This window comes from Hoplias malabaricus, chromosome 12 (genome assembly GCF_029633855.1).
Source record: "Hoplias malabaricus isolate fHopMal1 chromosome 12, fHopMal1.hap1, whole genome shotgun sequence".
Taxonomy (NCBI): domain Eukaryota; kingdom Metazoa; phylum Chordata; class Actinopteri; order Characiformes; family Erythrinidae; genus Hoplias; species Hoplias malabaricus.
Window position 1 is genome coordinate 24,681,690 of NC_089811.1, and position 21,503 is coordinate 24,703,192.

General features: G+C 38.9%; 1 protein-coding gene across 2 annotated transcripts in view; it reads right to left on the bottom strand.

The window, feature by feature from the left end:
* The window catches only part of ankrd44 (ankyrin repeat domain 44), a 38,415-nt gene extending 17,931 nt beyond the window's left edge, over positions 1-20,484 (bottom strand). For both annotated transcript variants that reach the window (XM_066686313.1, XM_066686312.1), the window contains exons 1-11: positions 20,097-20,484; positions 10,774-10,857; positions 9,857-9,935; positions 9,618-9,688; positions 7,140-7,340; positions 5,207-5,294; positions 3,636-3,778; positions 2,276-2,488; positions 1,937-2,015; positions 1,483-1,597; positions 1,229-1,311 (exon numbers count right to left, since the gene is read on the bottom strand). In XM_066686313.1, coding sequence (XP_066542410.1) covers positions 1,229-1,311; positions 1,483-1,597; positions 1,937-2,015; positions 2,276-2,488; positions 3,636-3,778; positions 5,207-5,294; positions 7,140-7,340; positions 9,618-9,688; positions 9,857-9,935; positions 10,774-10,857; positions 20,097-20,123 — 1,183 coding nt within the window. In that variant the 5' untranslated portion in view covers positions 20,124-20,484. The remainder of the gene's footprint in view (positions 1-1,228; positions 1,312-1,482; positions 1,598-1,936; positions 2,016-2,275; positions 2,489-3,635; positions 3,779-5,206; positions 5,295-7,139; positions 7,341-9,617; positions 9,689-9,856; positions 9,936-10,773; positions 10,858-20,096) is intronic.
* Positions 20,485-21,503: the final 1,019 nt, after the last annotated feature.

The window sequence follows — 21,503 nt, forward strand, 5'->3', positions numbered from 1 at the left end:
CAGTGCAAGGAAGACTTAAACTGATAGTTTGGTGAACAATCAAATGAACACAACTTTCCCATTATATGTGTAGTGTCCAAAATTTCTGTCTGGAGTTTTGAGCCTATGAGAACGTAAGATGCACAAATTTGCATCAAGACAAATATACGGCTACATCATCAAACCATGTCACATTGTTCATTTGCTTATGTGGTCTCTGATAATGTACAAAACGTAGAATATATGAAGCATTAGTGGTTAATTTCACAACAGACCTACATCAACATGAGGATTTTTCATTGACCTCAACAAGTAGTTTAATGGACAAGTAATAAAATGTGACAGAGACAGCTGCACAAACAACTAAGGGAATGTTGTTTTCAGCAGTCCTCAGCAAACTCAAAAAGATCCATTTCTACGATTTAAAGACCTACTCCAGAAGATCCTCAAAAGCTCTCTTAAGGGTGTTGAACTATAAACCGTGAATCAAGCTTATAAAACTGCTCAAACTTGGGCAACAGAACAGCACCCGCACACAGCTATAATGTGAGAGGAAAATCGCATGCTGTGACTACTGAACATAAGGCTTCCAGAAAGCATCAGCCATCATGTGGAAGACCAAAACTGTGCAGTTTGAAGATAATGGGGAGCATAGGCCGGCAGGGGCCTCATGGCAAACCTCAGCAGGGGAGCAGAGATGAGTGAAGTTTTAGCTATGGCAATTTACAGTTTGAAGTGTGCTGGATGATTAAAAAAAATGTTTGAAAAAAGGAGGAATGTGAGTTTAGCTCATTAAACTTAGCTATAACAAACTTAAAGTAAATGTCTATGATTGTAAGGAACTGCTGCTTTCAGTGTTTTTTATGTTAATAATATCAGCAACTTTTAAGGTGGAACAGTATGTTGGAGGGCAAAAAGGCCCTTGTTTGTACATGGCAGATATATTTCTCATTACCCCAGAAACATTTATAATCAAGATGTTTAGATTTGTACTTTTGTTGTTTAGATGTTTAGATTTGTACTCTTTTGTAGTACTTTTGGTCTGTCTCCTGCATTTGATGATAATTTTACTAATCCAAAACTGCAAAAATCAGTAAATTTTACTCATCTATGGAGCAGGAATAAAGCATTATCCTTATCTCAGTTCATGATTTTAAACATTTTAAACATTACAATTTAAACATTAAAGAAATTACTTTTTTGGGTAATAATTATTATCAAAAAAATAATTGAAAAAATGAAGGGTTACCTGAAGAAAGAAGTTTCCGGCAGCAGTCTGCATGAGCATACAGAGCAGCCAGGTGCAGTGGAAACATCCCATGAACTCCTCTCCTAGAAAGAGAGAGAGAGAGAGAGAGAGAGAGAGAGAGAGAGAGAGAGAGAGAGAGAGAGAGAGAGAGAGAGAGAGAGAGAGAGAGAGAAAGAGAGTTGAGCCTCAGAATGAATGTGCATCATTAATAATCCTCCAAACTTTTAAAAGTTTACATAAACACACGAACAAACCTGGTGCAGTCGGCTCCGCTGGTGATCAAGGTGTTGATGAGGAGCTCATGGCCATAGCGAGCGGCAATGTGTAAAGGAGTGTTTCCATCCTTGTCCACACAATCTATCTCTGCACCTATCATTACAAGCACACAACTTTAAACGAGCCTATACAATTGTTTCTGTTTATATTAGTACCAGTTATAATTCTTCAAGCAACAAGAATGTTTCAAAACTTCCAAATAATGGACAAATAGCCTATATCAGATTATGCCTAAACAATTAATAATCATAAAATATTATAGTATGAAACTAGATAATTTTCAAAGACTTCATCCAAATATTAAAACAACACTGCTGCAAAAATGTGTATTTGTCAAGCTTACTTATTATTTACAGTAAGAAAGTGTATTATCATAATCATCATTCTGAAAAGCTTGTTTTAAATAACTGGCAGCTATCCAAAAGCTCTCACCATTTTGAATGAGGGTCTGGGAGCGGGTGAAGCGTCCATGCACTGCCGTCATGTGAAGTGGACTCTTCCCGTCTCGGCTCTGTGAGACAAAATGTATTGCCATTAAGTAGTGACAGCAAAATTATACATCCTCTGCATTCCCCTACATTTGTAAATTGTGTTTAAAGCCTGTTACTTGATATACACTGATCATACATAACATTATGACCACCTCCTTAGTTATGTACTTTTTTTATTTATTTTGAGAATCCTACTTTTATATATATGGATATTATTCAGTAGAATGCTCTGAAAAAAAAAAACAGATGTGAGACAGCACTAGGCCTTTATAGAGCTCACCTGCACATTAACATCTGCACTGTTGTTGACCAGAAACTCCAAGCAGAGTGCTCCATGCGTGGACGCAGCCGCAAAGTGCAGAGGGGTAAAACCTTTGTTATTGGGCTGGCTCACATTGGCTCCGTAGTCAATCAGCTCACTTACCACAGCGTCCTGACCGATAAAACAGGCAATGTGAAGTGCAGTGTTTCCAAATGCATTAGCCTCATCAATCTGTGGGATACAGAGAAAAGTACCAATAAATATAATACTTACAGACTTTGTGGTCAGATGTTAATTGAGCAAGGTAACAACATTAATATATTTTTTCTATTACAGTACTACTTCTGGGAATATTTTTCCAGTCTATCATTAAGTCAATGGATAAGAGTCTTGAGAGAACACTGCACACTGTAGGCCATAAATAACACACACCTTAGCTATATTTTCAGAACATGAATATGTATATTTTTGTCTACAAAGGTCACAAGGTTTGGGCTAAACATCAGCAGCAATATTTTAATATTACTGTGGCTTTTTCCCGTTATAAATGCTCAAAAATTCACAAATTGTATAATTGTTTCTCACATTCCCTGCATGGTTTACATGACGGGATCTTCACCATAAATGCTGTGTGCTTAAGTGCATGTGCACAACAAATTAATTAAAGCTTCAATATCTAAACAATGTTGTCAAACATGACTGTAAGTTAACTAAGACAAATTATCCAAATTATATGAATATTGTCCCCTCCTCATTTGTGTCACTTGTTGCAGGCTCCGGCTTATAACACTTGTGATGTGTCTGATGACTTGGAAAGTCCCTAAAACAAGTACAGTCTTTGGTCTGTCTTCATTTAATTTCAAGACTGGAACTCACTGCTAAAGCTATTAAGATTAGATAAATTTATCCCCAGGTCAGCCTTTAAAAATTCTCTAGCAAACATTTTAAAGGATAAACAAAAATGCTGTGAGACTAATGTACTATTATTAGTACATAATATTATTCTCAATACCGTTGTTGTCTTTGTGTTTTGTTTTTGTATTTGTTCTTTGTCTTATCACTTTCATAACATTTTGCTTTTCTCATGTTTTTGTGTATTTTCAAGAGCTTTGCCTTTGCCGGGCTGCTCTGAAGATAAAAAGCTGTCCTAAATGACATGCCTGGTTAAAATAATAATAATAATAATAATAATAATCAATAAATATTTGGCTGATTTCTTACTTTTGGCCTGTAACATGGGATTATCTGGGTTTCAGTGTGAAAATACAGTTCAAAATGAACATATGCACTGGTAGGGAGAGCTGTAGACAATAAGAACAAGAAATGCGACAGGGTGTATGGGTAAACATGTACATAAATATGTACATCCATATAATACCTCCACAGACAGGTTGAGCAGGTGTTTGACTACACTGATCTGTCCATTGGCAGCAGCAGCGTGAAGAGGTGTGTATCCTCGCTTGTCTTTACAGCTGACCTCTGCCCCCTGTTCAACCAACAGGCAAACCACCTCTAAGTGACCTGCAGGACACAGAGCAGAGCAAAACTCTAACATTTAAGTCTTCCAAATAGAGCTGTGTTCCATATAAACACACAGAACCATCACTCAATTAGGAACCTCTACCTTGTATGCACACTCATTGTCCATTTTATCAGCTCCACTGGCTTTACAGAAGCTGGCCTGACTGGTTCTCTGGTTTCTTATCCCCATTTCACCCAGCTTTTCAATGGTCAGGACCCCTGCAGCACCTCCACAGAGCAGGTGGATTTGGGTTGTTAACCATTCTCAGCTCAGCAGTGACACTGACGTGATGGTGGTGTGGTAGTGTGTGTTGTGTTGGTATGAGTGGACCAGACACAGCAGTGCTACATGAGCTTTTAAACCCCTCTGTTTCACTGTTGGATTAAGAATAGACCACCAACCAAACAATTCAGCTAACAGTGCCCTGTGTCCACTGATGAAGGACTAGAGGATGATCAACGCAAACTGTACAGCAACAGATGATCTATTGTCTCTAACTTTACCTCTATAACAGAGTGGAGAGGGAGTTGATACAGTTTAGAAAAACTCAAGCAACACTGCTGTGTCTGATCCATTTGTACCAGCAGTGACTTAAATCTGATTTTTTTTAGCCTTAACATGACTCAGATTTGATCTTTTCAGTGTGAAGATGTCAAATTCAATTTTGTCAAATCAGATAGAGTCACGTTTTGTGATCCTAGATCGAATATGCTTCCAATTCATAGGCAGAGATATGAATGTGAACCATCAGATTGGATTTCAAGCATCTTTTTGCCTGTATACATGTGCATAATGTTGTCGCCTCAGCCAACACAAGCAATGCAGCAAAACAACGATGGAGTGTCTGGAGCTGCATCCTAAATAGCACCATACACCCTACATAGTGAACATTGCAGATTATAACTACAATAAGTACACCCCAGGCAGGGCACTAGTTCCAGTGTAAAGTCCATAGATGTAAAGTCTATAGGGTAATATAAATGTTTTTATAGTTTAACCTGCAAAGCAGTATGTAAGTGCAGAAACCGTTATTATATAATTTACACTGCGCACTACATAGTGCTGATGGAGACATTTGGGATTCGTCTGATCTCTTCCCTAGCACCAGAGCTCATGGCATGTCTGTTTATCCAGTTTTAATCCAACGTACCAGTGTGTGCATGCTTACATTTTTGAATGTGAACAGGCAAGACAAATCAATCTGATTTGCGCAAAAAAAATCTAAATTGATGGAACAAGGCCTGTAATGTGAATGCAGCCAAAGGTCAGCTCATGATTTTGAAGTTGCAGTTAATAAGAAACGTTAAGAGACAAATAGATTTTTGTTAAAACGTATTCGTTTGACTTGACAACTTTGACTAGAACTTGACTATAGACTAATAGTTTCAAGTCCAAGAGTATGAGTGATTCAAGTTTGTCCAGCTCACCCATGTATGCAGCCCAGTGAAGAGCACGGCCATCCTTCTTATCAAAGGCATTGATGTTAGCACCTTTAGCCAGAAGTAGGCTGACCATCTACACAACAGAAAGACAGAAAGACAATGAGGGATGAAGATGAAGCATAGCAATAGAATGTTCTGATCAGGAGGAGGAGTGACTCTGTCAGTCACAGTGGGTAACAGGTTGTGAGTCAGTCATGTGTCAGTTTGTGTGTGTGTGTATGTGTGTGTCTTACTTTATATAACATCACTTTAAATACCACTTAAACAGGATGACAGCTCCACCAAAATCAATGGCTAAAGATGGATTAGGAATTGGGCATGAAAGTGTGTCTGTGGGTGGGTACTGTGGGCACATTTCAAGTGTGTTTTCATGTGAGGCAATATGAATGTTTCAGCCCACGGGTTTGTGTTAATGTAGCACTTCATATGGCCTAAGGGCGACAGTCAGCCCAAACTCTTCTGCCTCTCTCAGTAGATTAAGATTAAAAGGCAGTTGCAATGATGTTTATAACTAATGTTTCATTGGATTCAAGAGAGCACATTCCTTAAATTGACGCCAGTTTGTTCCTATGTTCCAAACGTTTGCATATTGATAAGAATGGTGAACATTACATAAACATGTAATATTACTGAACACCAGGATAACATTAATTAAAGACGAAAGAAAAATTCAAGGGCATAAGATCAGCCTTAAATCAAAGTAACAGCTTATTATTATTATTATTATTATTATTATTATTATATTATTTCCCTGCTTTCCTCTAATCTTATAAGCAAGACATCTGCATATTGTTAAGAGTTTTGTGCATTTTCCCCTTAACAAAGCCAAGAAGTGCCTTCTTTGAGGAAAATAGACATGTTTACACCAGGTTTTATCTGTCAGGGGGAACAAATTTGGTTAATCGAGCTAAATGCAAGCACCTGCCTTTTCTTCATGGTGCAAATATTTAGCCCTTTTGGAAAAGGGTGTATTGAGGTTATTCAAAAGTATCATTTAAAACATAAACAACAGGTCATTTTCTTTTCTGTGCAAATTTCTATTTCTTTCTTTTTGCTTTTATTGTTTGTAAAAACCATTAGTCCATATGGGTCAAACAAATATACACAGATCAAGCATAACATTATGACTAACTCCTTGTTTCTACACTCAGTGTCCATTCTTTCAGCTCTGCTGTTCACAGGAGCACAGTTCTACAATTACAGACTGGAGTCCATCTGTTGCATACTTTGTTAGCCCCCTTTCACCCAGTTCTTCAATGGTCAGGACCCCTAGAGGACCACCACAGAGCAGGTAAGATTTGGGTGAATAAAGATTCTCAGCCAACTGTGTCCTGTGTCCACTGATGAAGACTAGGGGATGACCAACACAATCTGTGCAGCAACAGATGAGCTACTGTCTCTGACTTTACATGTACAAGGTGGACCAATGAGATAGGTGTCTAACAGAGAGGACATTGTGTGGACACAGTGTTTAAAAACTTGAACAGCACTACTGTGTCTTATACACTCATAATAGAGCAACACATTAACTGGGCAAAAAACATATGTAGAGCAACAAGTAATTGTAGATCTATAAAGTGCTCCTGTATGGTCAGTGGAGCTGAGAGAACAGACAGTGAGCGTGGAAACAAGGAGGTGGTTATAATGTTATGGTTGATCAGTGTAAATGCTCATAAGTAGTAATTTTCCATGTCATTGAGATAACCACATTCTGTCTGTAGGAAGTTATTTAGATTCATGTTAATGTGTGACTGCACATTTCTATTGCCTGTTTGCTACTTAAAGACTGCAGCTCTTGTGCCCAAGGAAGGAAATTCGTGACATAAACCATCTCTTGACTAATTGAATCCTTATGGGCTAAAGGAAAAACTAAACATTTAAATACAAGATGTCAGAGGGTGTAGGCAGGTCTCTGCACCTCTGTGTGTCCGTTCAGTGCCGCATGGTGCAGGGCAGTTCGTCCCCCGCGGTCAGAGACATTAACACTGCTAAGGAGTGGGATGATAACCTCAGCACAGCGGAGGGCCTTGTTAGCGGCAGCCACGTGTAATGGTGTCTGCCAGTTCTTATCCCGAGCGTTCACGTCGGCTGAGTGACGGATCAGCACACGCACTGCCTCCTGCATCAAGAAGCAAGATGAAAAGTAAAGAGAGAAGCAGTCACACAAAATGCAAAGCAAAAATACATGACACATTAAATGAGAATCCTCTGTATGGAGCCCACAACTTATCCAATCAGGATGTGGCATACTTACAACAAAATGGAAAAAAGAGGTTATGTTTGGAAATACAGCTGAATGTCAGCATCAAACGAAGAAAAGGTATGATCAAGAAAAAAATCACACCTACATGCAGGTCTAAATGAAGTGCATGCATAGCATGCAAAAACATTTTTGTCCTCATGCGTTATTAAACCAATGACCAATCTATCACTTAGTTACTTCACTTTGTGACTGAAAGAATTTTGCATAGCCTTTGTAACACATGCCAAGAAAGTCTGTCACTCCTGTATATAAACCTTGTATAGCTGTAACGGTAACTTTAAGAGGAACTAAGGAAAAATTATAACTTAACTAACTTAAATCTGGAATGGAGGATTTGTCTTTAAAAAAACACTTTTACAGCAGCCTCCATAATTATTGGCATCCCTGGTGTTAGTACTTTGTACAACCTCCTTTTGCCAACAAGACAGCACTTAATCATCTCCTATAACTCTTCACAAGATGGGAGAATACAGAAAGAGTGATCTTTGACCATTCCTCTTTGCACAACCTCTCTAAGTCGTCCAGAGTCCTGGGTCTTCTCCTATGCACTCTCCTGTTAAGCTCATCCCACAGGTTTTCTATTGGGTTGAGGTCTGGGGACTGAGATGGCCATGAGAGGAGCTTGATTTTGTGCTTTGTGAACCATTTTTGAGTAGATTTGGCCACATGTTTAGGGTCATTATCTTGCTGAAGGACCCAGTGACGACCCATCTTCAGCTTTCGGGCAGAGGCCACCAGATTCTGATTCAAAATGTCCTGATATTTAAAAGAGTTCATGATCCCATGTGTCCTTACAAGATTCCCGTGTCCTATGGAGGAGAAACAGGCCCACAGCATCACCGATCCTCCCCCATATTGAACAGTGGGCATAAGGTGTTCTTCTGCGGACTCATCCTTGGTGTTACATCAGACCCACTTAGAGTTGCCAAAAAGCTCTATCTTGGTCTCATCTGACCAAAGCACACGGTCCCAGTAATAAACCTCAGTACCGCTGGCAAACCTCACCCATTTACACTTATAAGTATAACTCAGAAAAAGCTTTCTCTGTGCATGCCCCCAAACAGCTTGTTGGCATGTAGATAGCGCCTGATGGTTGTTTGGGAGAACTCGTAACCCCAAGATGCTACCATTTGATTAAATTCTCTTACAGTCAGCTTTGGGGAACTTTTTACTTCTCTTACCATCCTTCTCACTGTGCGTGGTGAAAGATACACTTGTGTCCTCTTCCAGGCTTGTCACTGTTCCAGATGTTTTGAATATTTTGATGACTGCACTGACTGTAGATAAGGGCATTGCAGGTGAGAGGCTATTTTCCTGATTTATGAAGGTCGATATACATCTGCCTTACTTGAATAGTGCGTAAGAGAAATAGGCCTCTGTGTAACGCCATATTTATAACCCAGGGAAACAGGAAGTGATGAATTACTAATTAAAGGTTCCTATATACTTTGATCCACTTTGTACACTACAGTAGAAATGACATAAATTGTTCAAATACATTTATTTCCAAGAAATAGTTAAGGCCAATAATTGTGGAACTTTTGGTAATTTTATGGGAAATGATTATTTCTTAGTCAGGATATTTTCTTTATTTTTTTTTTCACTTGAGTTGAAGGTTGCTTTTTTCTACATTTTTTCAGAGTGAGGTTATGCTTCTGCAATAAAAAAAGAATCTATTTTAAGGCTTTTAACACATTTTAACTAGGGCTGTTTTCAACTGTGTATATTTTTTCTAGAAAAGAAACAAATGCATTATTGTACGTTGCTTTTAAGGAGAATTTTCTAAAACAGGAACTAGTGGAATGTTCACACTAATATTCTTATTCTGTCATGTGTGTTTTGTTTTGTATTTTCCTGTGTGCTGTTGTTGTCTGTGTTGATCTTGCAGTGGAGCACAGTGAGTCAAACTCTGCTATCAGTGCCATCTTGTTATAGTTCCTGTTGTCCCAGTTTCAAACTCTCATTTCCAGTGCAGTTTCACTTAGCTAGCAAGATAAGTCCTGATCTCAGCTGCATTCTGTTGCACTTTAGAAAGTCTCTGGAGACTTAGCTTCTTGACACCTGTCGCCCAACATGACTCTCTAAACTTCTGTAAACATATTTGTTGTATGTGTGTACTGCACTTCAGCCCACCTCACTCCTGGATGCCACAGCTCTGTGAAGAGGGGTGAGCCACATGTTGTCTTTGGCATTCACCCGAGCCCCTGAGGGAGAGAGGTGCATTTCATAACGTGAAAAAAAGGGGAAGCTTAACTAGATTTTATCAGCATAATGCAGCAGATAGAAAACTACTGATTTTCATGATAAGATTGAGAACATTATAAAATTTTAAGAAAGATAAACAGAGTTCATTGAAATATAATTGACTGTACCAGAGAGGATGAGGAGCTCTGTGATCTCAGCATCACCAAGAAAAGCTGCAGCATGGAGAGGTGTCCGCTTCTCGGCATCCTGAGAGGGAGAACAGAAAGAAAAGGTTTAGGTTAGGCATGAAAGAAAGAAAGAAAGAAAGAAAGTATCAGAGACAAAAATAGACAGAAAAAGAGGCTAACATAGAGTGAGCGAGCAAGTGAGAGAGAGAGAGAGAGAATGAATGAGTGAGACAGAGAGAGTCAGAAGGATCCAGACATAGAAAATGAGAGAAGATTTGGTAACCAAATACCGCGGCAGTGGATATCAGAGTGTACAATCTTTACTGCGTGTGTGAATCAGCTGTTCAATCTATCTCAGTCACACTGTCATCCTTAACTGTGCTCTGTGTTTGCTGTCTCACTGCTGTGTGGTTGTCATGCCATCCTGAACCCACTCTGTACTAAAAGGCCCAAAGCCTGGCCTCTCGGTTCGAATGCCACCGCTGATCACTCAGGAGGGTACGAATGAGGCCGCTAGCTTTGGGCTGCAGTGTGTTCATTGACAGAGGCAGTAATGCTGTGTGTCAGAGACAGCAGCAAAGTGTCAACGTGTTCATTGTGAAGGCCTGTTTACATCCGGAAATCATCAGGCCACAGATGTGCATATCTAGGCCTCCTGAGCAAAGCAGAGCAGGACAATGTGATCATTCAAACTGCTGGAATGGATGGAGGCCGCCTCCAGAAGTGCAGACTAAATATTTCAGGAGAAGAGAATAGTCAAGAAAACAACTTTGGGTCCTGTCTCCTCTGCCCTCGGGTAAATACATTTGTGTTTTTTCACCCATTGTCTACACTCTTCCTAAAACACGTCTGCTGTGTGCAGCTGAGACAAAGAAGCTGAATGTGGGTAGGGGAGGCTGCAGGGAAGAGTCACATACCAGTGCATTGATGTCTTCTGATTTGAAGATGAGCATGCGTATCTCCTCAGGGTCTCCATTGAAAATGGCCTGAACAAGAGGCGGCTGTGAAGAAGCAAAGAGCATGTAAGGAAGGAATTGAGGACACTTGGACAACTGAGTAAAAGGGTTTAGTTAAAAAACTACAACAACATCAAAAATATTGTTGAATATTTTCATGATGGACCAACATAAATGTTCTAAAATAACTTCCATTGAAAGTTAAGAAGGTTTTTTCCTTCTCCTATAAATTTACTATTCTGGGAGATCAGCTTCTCCTTTAACATCGTCGGCTAAAATATGTCTGGTTTCTGTCACATGCGTCAATAATATGTTAGAATAAAAGTTCCCTTATAAAGGCTTACAAATGTTAAAATTTTAAATGTTTAAATGTAAAAATCTGTTAATTACATGGTTATTAATAATGCTGTAAACACGTTAAAATTTTATTATTAATAATCTGATCATTAATTTATCATTTATCATTAATAATCTGTTAGAACACATTGATAGAAAGGGCCTAATAGTGCCAAATAGTAAACACACACTCATCTTCACTGGTAAACCTCAGATCCTACGGGGCACTGATCTTACTTCGACTTCTCAACAGTCAACACATATTTGCTAATAGGTTTAACAATTTAACAACCAAATGCAATCAATTAACCACCAATAGAGCACCTTTTTAGACATTAATGATAATGTGGTATACACCTTAACATATGAAATGACTAAATGCAGAATCTTAGCTTATTCTTTACCTGACATTTTCGACGAGTTATTTGACAGTTACGGTACTGCTGCCATTTTAATGCTGTTACATGTTAGTATTTTAGGTGTTACAAATTATTTTAAATGGATATTAATGTATGTTAACAACATAATTAATAACTGTTCATAAACCCTTAAATATATTAAACAGTTTATAAAACTTAATAAGGTTACTCGTATTTTAAAGTGGTTCCCTTACTACTTTAGATTTACATTGGATCTGTGAGGGTACTATACCAGTGTATCAATTTGCATTGTGTAAACACTTTGTCTGAATTAGCCCAGTTGCCTCACACTGCATCAAGTAATTCTATCTCAGCAAATCATATTGTCCATCCGTATGCTGCTTTTCAGTATTTATCTTAAGTGGCAAATATATAGTCATTTATTAAGAATATTCAGACTTTGAAATGCATATACTTTTAAACAGGTATACAGGCAAATAGGCATACAGTAGGTCCACAAGATCACAACAATATTTAGGCTGTGTTTGATGTAATGAATAAAATGTTTTTTTTTTTCATGAGAAATTTAACATTTTTATTATTTTATTTTAAGATTTGATTCAGCAATTTCAGAAAATTTAAGAAAGCAGCAGGTGGAGTGACAGGTTGTAGAGCATTACCAGGTCATTCCTCATAAGTCATATTATATATTGGGGAAATATGAGTACCCCCTATAATTTCTGAAGTTTGCTATACTTCCTTTACTGTATCAACATAAAAGCTACCCAAGTGTAAATATTATAAGGAGGCAGACATTAATTTCATCATGTATTTTTCATGTATAATCATTGGTCAGATTTAATTCATTCATTCTTTCTCTTCCTGGTCAGGAAGCAAACAGAACCTGGAACCATTGAGTGTAAGACAGGAACACACCCTGGAATGAGCAGGGCATTACACACTCACTCAGTCACTCACACACTTTTACTATGGGAGTAAACCAGTACACCTCCAGGAATTCTACAGTGACCCAAAGTGAGGATCCAGAAACTCATGTCACTTTTATTTTTGTCCTATTCAATATATACATATATATATATATATATATATATATAAAATATACTAAAAGTACAAGTCACCATTTTCATTGCTGACATAAAGAGCAGTTTTCTATCTTTCAGATCAAGCAAAACACACCACTATGTGGGTGATAATCATCAGTCTGAGAAGCAGCATCTCCTTAAAGTAGCGCACAGTATCACGAGAAAGGACGTCTCTGTGTGTGTGTGCCAAAACTGAGATGAATGTAACAAGGAAGGGTAGTCGCAACTGCATGCCCATATCTGTAACTACATTTAGCACATTTAAGCTACAAAAGTAAATCCAGACTTAGCTTCTCCAAAATACTACAGATAAAAACAAGACCAGACGCTCAGGCTATTCTAATCCAACTGCTTTGCCTGATAGTAATATAAATTTGAAAACTAATTTCTGATATCATTTAAATATTATTATTAGATGATATTTTATTTTCAAAATAATAATAATGAAAGAAAAACACGTTTTTTGATATAGTTGTTCACACTTCATTGTGAAATCATTGTGTCCACCAACTGTATAATGGAACACCTTTTCCCTCATCATTCAGCATAATAAAACAGTGCAGTTAACATCATCCTCCATGTTCAGCCATGCTGTAGTGATGTCAGCAGTTTGAAAACCTGTCCATATTTTGTAAATAGACTTAGATAGTGTCCTGTAACTGGCAATGACTAAATAAAATGTATTAATATCACTTTATTGGTGGAACACTACCTATGAAGCAAAAGATCAGCAACTTTACAAATCTCTGAACTGAAGAATAAAAGCTAAACCAGCAATGTAGGTGTGTCTAAGAGTGAACAGCAAATGAACATTTAAAATGCAAATAATTGTTCAGAATTTGGTGTATGCTCCAAATTAATCTAATGCCAAAGTTGCTACTTTGTCAACTGCAACACCGAATGTTCTAGTGGCTGAATGAAGTGCAGTGAAAGAAGAATCAACACCTTATCATGTTAAAAGAGAATGTGTCTCCAAACTTTTGGTCATCAGTGTACCACAGGTGTCTTCAAATCCAGACCTTTGATCCAGGTTCCAGGACGGGATTTTAAAATGCCTGGCTGGTATGCCACTATAGCTTCAAATGCAAATGGACTGTCCGGCCATTTTAAAGTCCCGGTCTCGAACCTGTGTCCAAGGTCCGGATCTGAAGTCCTCTGTCTTCTCATACCAATGCTGCTGCAATATTAAGAATGATTCACTACCTAAATGAGAGTAAGAGTCCTGATAAACTCTGTAAAGTATGGCTAACAATTAATTCAGAGGAGCTAATGGACTTTCTATCAATGGAGAACTACAAAGTACACCACATGGACTTGATAAAATAAAGTACATAAAACACATGATCACAGAGCACACAGTGCACTGGGAAAAGGGGTAGAGTTCAATCCACCAAAAGAATGATGGTCCGAGTCATAGATCAGTTGAGATAAAACCTGCCGGCATCTTCACTTCCTGTGAATCCTCTGCTCTGCTGCCACCCCCCAAGACCACACTTCCTGTTGCTTTCTTTCGCCTTCTCAGAAAAGCCTGAGAGGAAGCTCAGAAAGCATTTTCAGTTCCGCTGCAGGAGAGCACACTTAATGTTGGGCGAACTCATAAAATGTAATAAAATACTATACAATGATATGCATATAATTTAAATACCTATATTTAAATGTAAATTATACCAAGACAGCATATCAAATGTTCAGTCTGAGAATTGCTGTTGTTATTTTTGTCCATTGTGAATTTGAATAAAATTTCTCAAGCTTTTATCATCTAAACAATAAGACAAGGCATTGAGTTCCTCTGATATCTGGTTCCTATCACCATTACTGAGAACAGACATTATTTAAACCTTCTCTCTGTTTCACAAATCCACCCCCTTCCCTCTTCATCTTTTTCATTCACATGCAGAGGTACGTTAAGTGGAAGCATTCATAAGATATACACATGTTGAGATTTATCTGTTTTGCTTTCAGGTGCAGAGTTATCTTTTCAAACCTTCTCAGTGACATGTATTTCAGAGAAAATATTAGCCATATTTGGCCAATAAAATTGATGTGGCATAGAGCTTTATAAAGTACAAATACAACTGAACAACAGTAAATTCATGCAAGGCTACACGTGTTACAGGCTACACATGTGAATGTGTATATATTTATACATTCATAAGCATTTTAAATAATACTAGTTTCATATGCTCAGTTGCATGAGTGAGTTTTGCTCACAAGGACAAAACTTCTCGTTTGTGTGCAATTAATGGAAGCATGCGTGTTGCTTTGTGCTTTGTGGTTGGTCACACCACTGATGATTTCAAGTTTTTCATGATATTTTAGACAAAAATGGTCTATTTTTTGGAAAATTCAACATCGTCATATGACCTTAAGTGTTTATGATGAAAAAATGTTTCAATGCAGTTCTTTTACACTTTTTTTGAGCAGTTACTTCTGGGTTTTCCTTGGTGTTCTTACATATAGTTCAGTCATTACTTTACTCAAGTAACAATATTTTGTACAAAGAATTGACTTATGGCTGCTGAACTTACTTCACGTAATAACACTTAAAAAGTGTTTACATTTTCATGCATAATACCTTTTCTAATGTATAATGTACTCTCAAACCAAAACTCTGTTGTAAATGTCAGTGCAGATAGGTGGATTTCCAAACAGCATGTAAGCAGACCACATTCATCAGAATTTAAGACATAGTCCTCCTCTACACCTCAGAGAGCACACACACACACACACACAATCACACATTTAGTGCATGAGATCACTTCCGCTCTTTTCTCCTCTGTCTCCTGAACAAGATGTAGGTTGACTTATTCATTCAAGCATACTCCAGCAAATGGCTGACCTGTCCTGACTTAAGGTTTTAAAATATCAAAACAGACAAACCTCAATACACTTGTATGCCCTGCAGTTACAGAGCATTATCAGGGCATGACATTTGAAGTGCATTGTGTAGTGCACAGAAGCTAAGAAGTAAACCTTTTAGGTCAGTACAAGATTATTTGAATATTACAAGGTCATCTGAGACATTTTCTTAACTGTTAATAATGCAATCTCTTTGAAGTTTTTTTTTTTTACAATAAATAATGTAGCTGTCTAGTAATTAGAAAAACTGATGGTGCTTTTCCAGTGAATGATACCTACTCTACTTGTTTCTACTGTGGTTTTGCAAATTTAATAAATGCTCATCCCTGAGTAGGGACTAAATGATAAGGTATAAACCTTGCAGAGCACTGACTGGCCAGAGAAACTTGCCAATCACAATGAAATGCAGACATCCAGCACAAACTAGCTATTTGTCCCAGCTACAGTAGGGTTCAAACGCTCCTTGGATTGATAGCAGACAAATGACTCCATCAAAAGCTTGACGGTACAACAAGGAATGGAAAAACTGCACTGATCTGTCTGAACTGAAGCTGTGTTCAGTCCCAAAAAACAAAATAATACATGAATACATGACAAGTAAACAAATCTTAACATTAGTGCTGCCACTGTTATGGTTTCTGAATCCTGTGATTGACAGCGTTTTGCAATATCACTGGCTAAATCCTCCGGGTGCTACGGTTTCTTCCCACAGTCCAAAAACACACGTTGCAGGTGGATTGGTGACTCGAAAGTGTCCGTAGGTGTGAGTGTGTGAGTGAATGTCTGTGTGTCTGTGTTGCCCTGTGAAGGACTGGCGCCCCCTCCAGGGTGTTTTCCCGCCTTGCGCCCGATGATTCCAGGTAGGCTCTGGACCCCCCGCGACCCTAAATTGGATAAGCGGTTACAGATAATGGATGGATGATCAAACAATCAGTAATAAGAACTTACAGATCTAAAGTTGTGCTGAATGAGCTAACACACATACCTGAAAAATCTCACAACTATCCATAAAACAAGCCTTGTGCCTCTTTTAGACTAATAATGCCAGTACTACACCAGCATGCTGATACATTTACAGGCTTTCAAAAGGGCTAATAAACAACTTTAGTCAGAAAGTCTGTAAAATATGTCATTTGACCTTGGGACATTCAAAATTCTATATAAAATTGTATAATTTCAATAATCATAAGAACATTTTAAAAATATCACTTGAAACCAAGCGGATAATTAAAAATGTTCAGCAAAGAATCTACATCTGTAAAGATTCAACTGCTTTTTGCTAACAGACTGCCACAGAAACACACACCAAGTTTAACACATTCATTCACAATAGGGGTAAATACTAGAAGTGAACAGCTGCCTGAGCTGAAGCATGACAGCTCTGCAGTGGGCGAAGTGCTGAGAGTATGTGTGCACGTGTGTGTGTGTGAGAGGGAGAGATTGTGGCGGGACAGAACTGCAGGCCAATGGGAACAGAAACAGACTGGACACAGACCATCACAAATGAGGACATTCCCCAAGCTCCCAGCTCTTCTCCCAGGCAAAGCCCACAGCTCCAAACACTGAGACCTTTGTTGACATACGCTACACCCCACCTCCCTCCTCCATCCTCCTCAAGGGCCAATGAGTGTGCTGAAAGCTTTCGCATTACTAAATGGGTGTGTGTGTGTGGTGGGGAGGGGGGTCCTCTGCTTTTGACAACTCCAGCACAGACCTTTCCTCCAATAGAACTTGATTCCAAAGACTGAATTAAGTCAGCGCTGCTGGAGACAGAAAGCACAGCAATGAGAAGCTGCTGAATTGTCTATAAATTAACCTGACTTGGAACTGTGTCTGAAGATCATTGGTTTGATACAGAATGAGCAGCAGAGTAAGGTCTAGTGTAATGTGTTCTGTGATTTACTGTCTAGTGTGTGGCAAACATTAAATAAGATGCAGGAGGGATAGACCTAGATCTATTTTTTTCCTTTTCAGTACTGTGACTGAGAGCTGCATGAAAATGTGAGTGCATGATGCATTTTGATGGACTGTTGCTCTGTCCAGGGTGTGCTCCTGTCTTGCACCAACTAATTTGATCATTTGATCATCTGATCAAGCAACATTGATCATATATGGTACCATTATTAATCTTGCAACCTGTCAAAAAAACTAATAAAGAAAAATAAAACTCTCTATAAAACTACAAAGGCCAGCACTTACAGATTAAATAAAAGGGCCAAAAAAAAAAAAACAGGAAGGAGATGCATCACCAAGAATACACTCAACTGACTAAACCCTTCTGTGCAGACACATAACAAAAGCTCAAGCTCTCTCTCTCTCTCTCTCTTTTTTTTACATTAATATGAATTATTTTGAAATATGAATATATATATATATATATATGTTTTACATTTGAACAGCAGCAATTGTTAATCTAATAGCTTTATCTTAATATCATCACCTTGACACTGTACTAATAATAATATTCATTCATTCATTCATTCATTTTGTGTAATGGCTTCATCCTTCTCAGGGTTAGGGTCACTTTACCAGCTTAGTGCAGCCACAAAATCTGAGTTCTAGATGCTTTACAGGTAGACCATTCATGCTAAGCTTATTTGGTAGTAGTGAAAACCCTTATGTAAAAGATCTGCCTCTTAGGAGTTAAAGAAGCAGTCTTTGGACCAACCGAAACAATGTTTAACTCTTGTTACTAACACAGCATCAGAGCTGAATATCTCAATAGTAAGTTAAAAGGTTGTAGACATGCCTTATTATACTTGACGCCAGCTTCTTTATAGTGAATTCACTGTGGATTGATATGAACAGCTTGGGTAATCTCTACAGGTAAACATGAAACAAAATTGATGCGCAAAGTGCTGGCTAGAAAGGCATAAAGCTCCTCTCTGCATTTCATTGCGGAGCAGTGGGATTACATTTCCTGGAGTAATAGAGCTCCATCTGATACATTTCAGATAAGTTTGAGTGGCTTTTGTGATCCAGAGCTAACCATCCATCACCAGTACCTCTTCTCACTAATGTCTTAGGGGTTGAATGCAATCAGCTAATCACAAATTAACCTCCTATATCTAGTATAAAGCCTTTCAAGAAGAGTACAAGCATAAACTGCCACAAACAATAACAAATTCTCTATGGATAAACTTGATTTCAGAAGAATTTTTGGATGAGCTGATGGCAATGAACTGTATTAGCATTGTGGCTAATAAAATACCAATCACGGGTTAAGTGTTGAAGCAGCAACTGTGAATACACTGGTCAATTTCAGGTCCAAATATAATGTAACAATGAGAGCACATTACACATGTCTATAGAGTGAAGAGCCCCAGGCCTTTATAAATCATGCCCCAATTAGCAGGGTGATGTTTAAGGCTGCCTACACAGCATGTGTGCTGCCATTCACCACTGACTTTAGAACTGCCTTTAAATGTTCAGTTTTTAAAATTTGTTCAAAGGATTTTGGTGTTTTTTACAACATGCTTTACTTCCTGGAGCTTTCATGGGGAAAAGAATGAAGAATGTGAGAGCAAAATTGTATGGGCTTAGTGCAGAAGCTCCAGGGCATATGTTTTACATGAAAATACAATAGTGAGCAAGAGGGCTATTTTACAGCACAAACCACTACCCTGAAATGTTTTGTTCTAACCTTTACCTGCACTTTCCTCATGTGGTTACTGAGAAAGAAAATAATAGCAAAAACCTATACATGGAAACTTCACTGAAGCCTACAAAAAACCCGCACACATTAACAGTCATTAACAAAGAGCACTTTAATAGTTTGTTCTTGACATTACTTAACACGGGGGCTTGTGCAGCATCACAGCACACTATGACTAGTCCACACAAGAACAGAGGGAAGCTGAATAAGGAACAGATGCACATGCTAAAAATAACGTGACTCTATTAGACTTAACACCAAAGCATCTACAATTTGAAAAATGTAGCAGCAGTACTTGGATAGGAAGATCAACAACTCATTCAGGTAAGCTGCGATCTCAAAGCCGTTGAATATTGTGGACAACCTAATTCAAAAATGTTCACTGATTTAAAATGAAAAAGTTGCAAAACATGTGCTCAAAAACAGAAGTGACTATATTTACATATGCATGGCCAGCCATTTGCAGGTTAGCTCTGCCAATTCACACTGAAGTTATAAGGTGTGTTTCCGCCTGGATAGGTTGTGTTTTTCCCCATTTCATCCAACAACCCAGGGCCACCAGTCTGACAACTGCCCATTTTAACATTCCAGTGTTAAAGGCACCGTAACACACCAAGCCTGATCAATTATAAGCGAGAGATATCTTACAGGGAGATTGGAAAATGGCTAAAAAGAGGTCTAGACTGTTTTGGGTGTATAAACCCGCACAAGTGTCAAAAGTGGAGTTCAGGTGGAACATCAAAAAGAGGAAGAAAGAAAGGAACAAAGAATGAAAGAAAGAAATCCCATGCATTATTTCAGTGAAGTAAGAAAATGGGAAATGTCAGAAGTACAGGCTGTTGAGAATGGCGGAACGACTGGCGTGTCATTTCCTATTTTGCAACATGCAAATCATCCCTGCACCTCTTCATTTAGTCCCATTAACAGCTTAATAAAGTGCTCATAAATGTGTAATTGCGGAATGTGACCGACCTGATCGACGAGTTTCAGAACAGCCATGTCGCTGGGTCACCTGGAACTGCACATCCGAGCCCTGGAGAAGGAGGCTGGGGATTTAAAAATGAAGAAGAACAGGCAAAACAAAGAGAAAAGTGAGCTCTCTGCTGTAGCCTTGAGCTCGGAGTAGCACTGAGACTGTGTGCTCAAAGAGATGCGGCTACTCTGATCGCTGGGCTGCGCTCCGCTCCGGGGCTCGGGTCTAGCCGAGGGCCATAGCCGGCTGAGGAACGCTATCTCCGGCCACAGAAAGCAAAGCGCGCCGCCACGGGGGCGGAGGACTGGAGGCGAGGGCTCCGCAACTCTATCCGCATTTAAAGCCGCAGTGGTGAGACTTCGGTCCGTTCTTCGGGTGTGTTTAGCTCAACGCGCGCGCGCGCACACACACACACACACACACACACACACACATATACACACACTTTCCCGCTGCCTCTGTATGTGTTCAGATGTTCAGATGCTCTCAGAAAACAGGAAGTCCTCAGAATCTGAGCCCTCCCCACTGCGTACACACACACACACACACACACACACACACACACACACACATAGTGGGGGTTGCCTCACTGAGGCCCTCGCATGTTTAAAGAGCCCATATCCCACATTTTTTGTGCTCTGTTTCCCCCAGGGCCCATTTACGACGTCTTTGTACTCGTCCTGAACAAAGAACAGCCCTTACTAGTTTTTTTTAACTTCCAAACGTTGCCTGAGGTTTTCTTTTTTAAAACTATAGCCACCTTTCATTTACGTTTATTATATTTCAATTGTCTCTGTACTGATTGGCTGATTCATAGACCTCTGAAGTTGCATCATGCCCATATTAGGAGTCTAAGTACTAATTGGGAGTCTAAGCAAATTTCACTATGAGGAAAATGAATGGGATTTTTTTTTTTTGCAAAAATGTTTCTTTTCCTCTGACTGAATATCTAACAAGCAATTAATCAAATGTTATTTATATTGTGTTTCCAAAAATAAAAGTCATCACAAAGCAGCTTTCCAGAGATTTGTGCCCAAACCCCCTATGAGCATGCCAAAGGTGGCAATGGCAAGAAAAAACCCCTTCAGTGAACGAGGAAGAAATCTTGAGGACAACCAAGACTCATAAACAGGAACTCATCCTTCTCTGGTTAACATTGGAGATAACAGCAGGATTTTTAGAAATGCTGAAAAATATGAACATGAAAAGTATGAGCATGTATAGCACTCAATACTTAGTTGGGGCTCCTTTTGCCTGAATTACTGCAGCAATGCGGCATGGCATGGAGTTGATCAGTCTGTGGCACTGCTCAGGAGTTATGAGAGCCCAGGTTGCTCTGATAGTGGCCTTCAGCTCTTCTGCATTGTCGGGTTTGGTATATTGCATCTTCCTCTTCACAATACCCC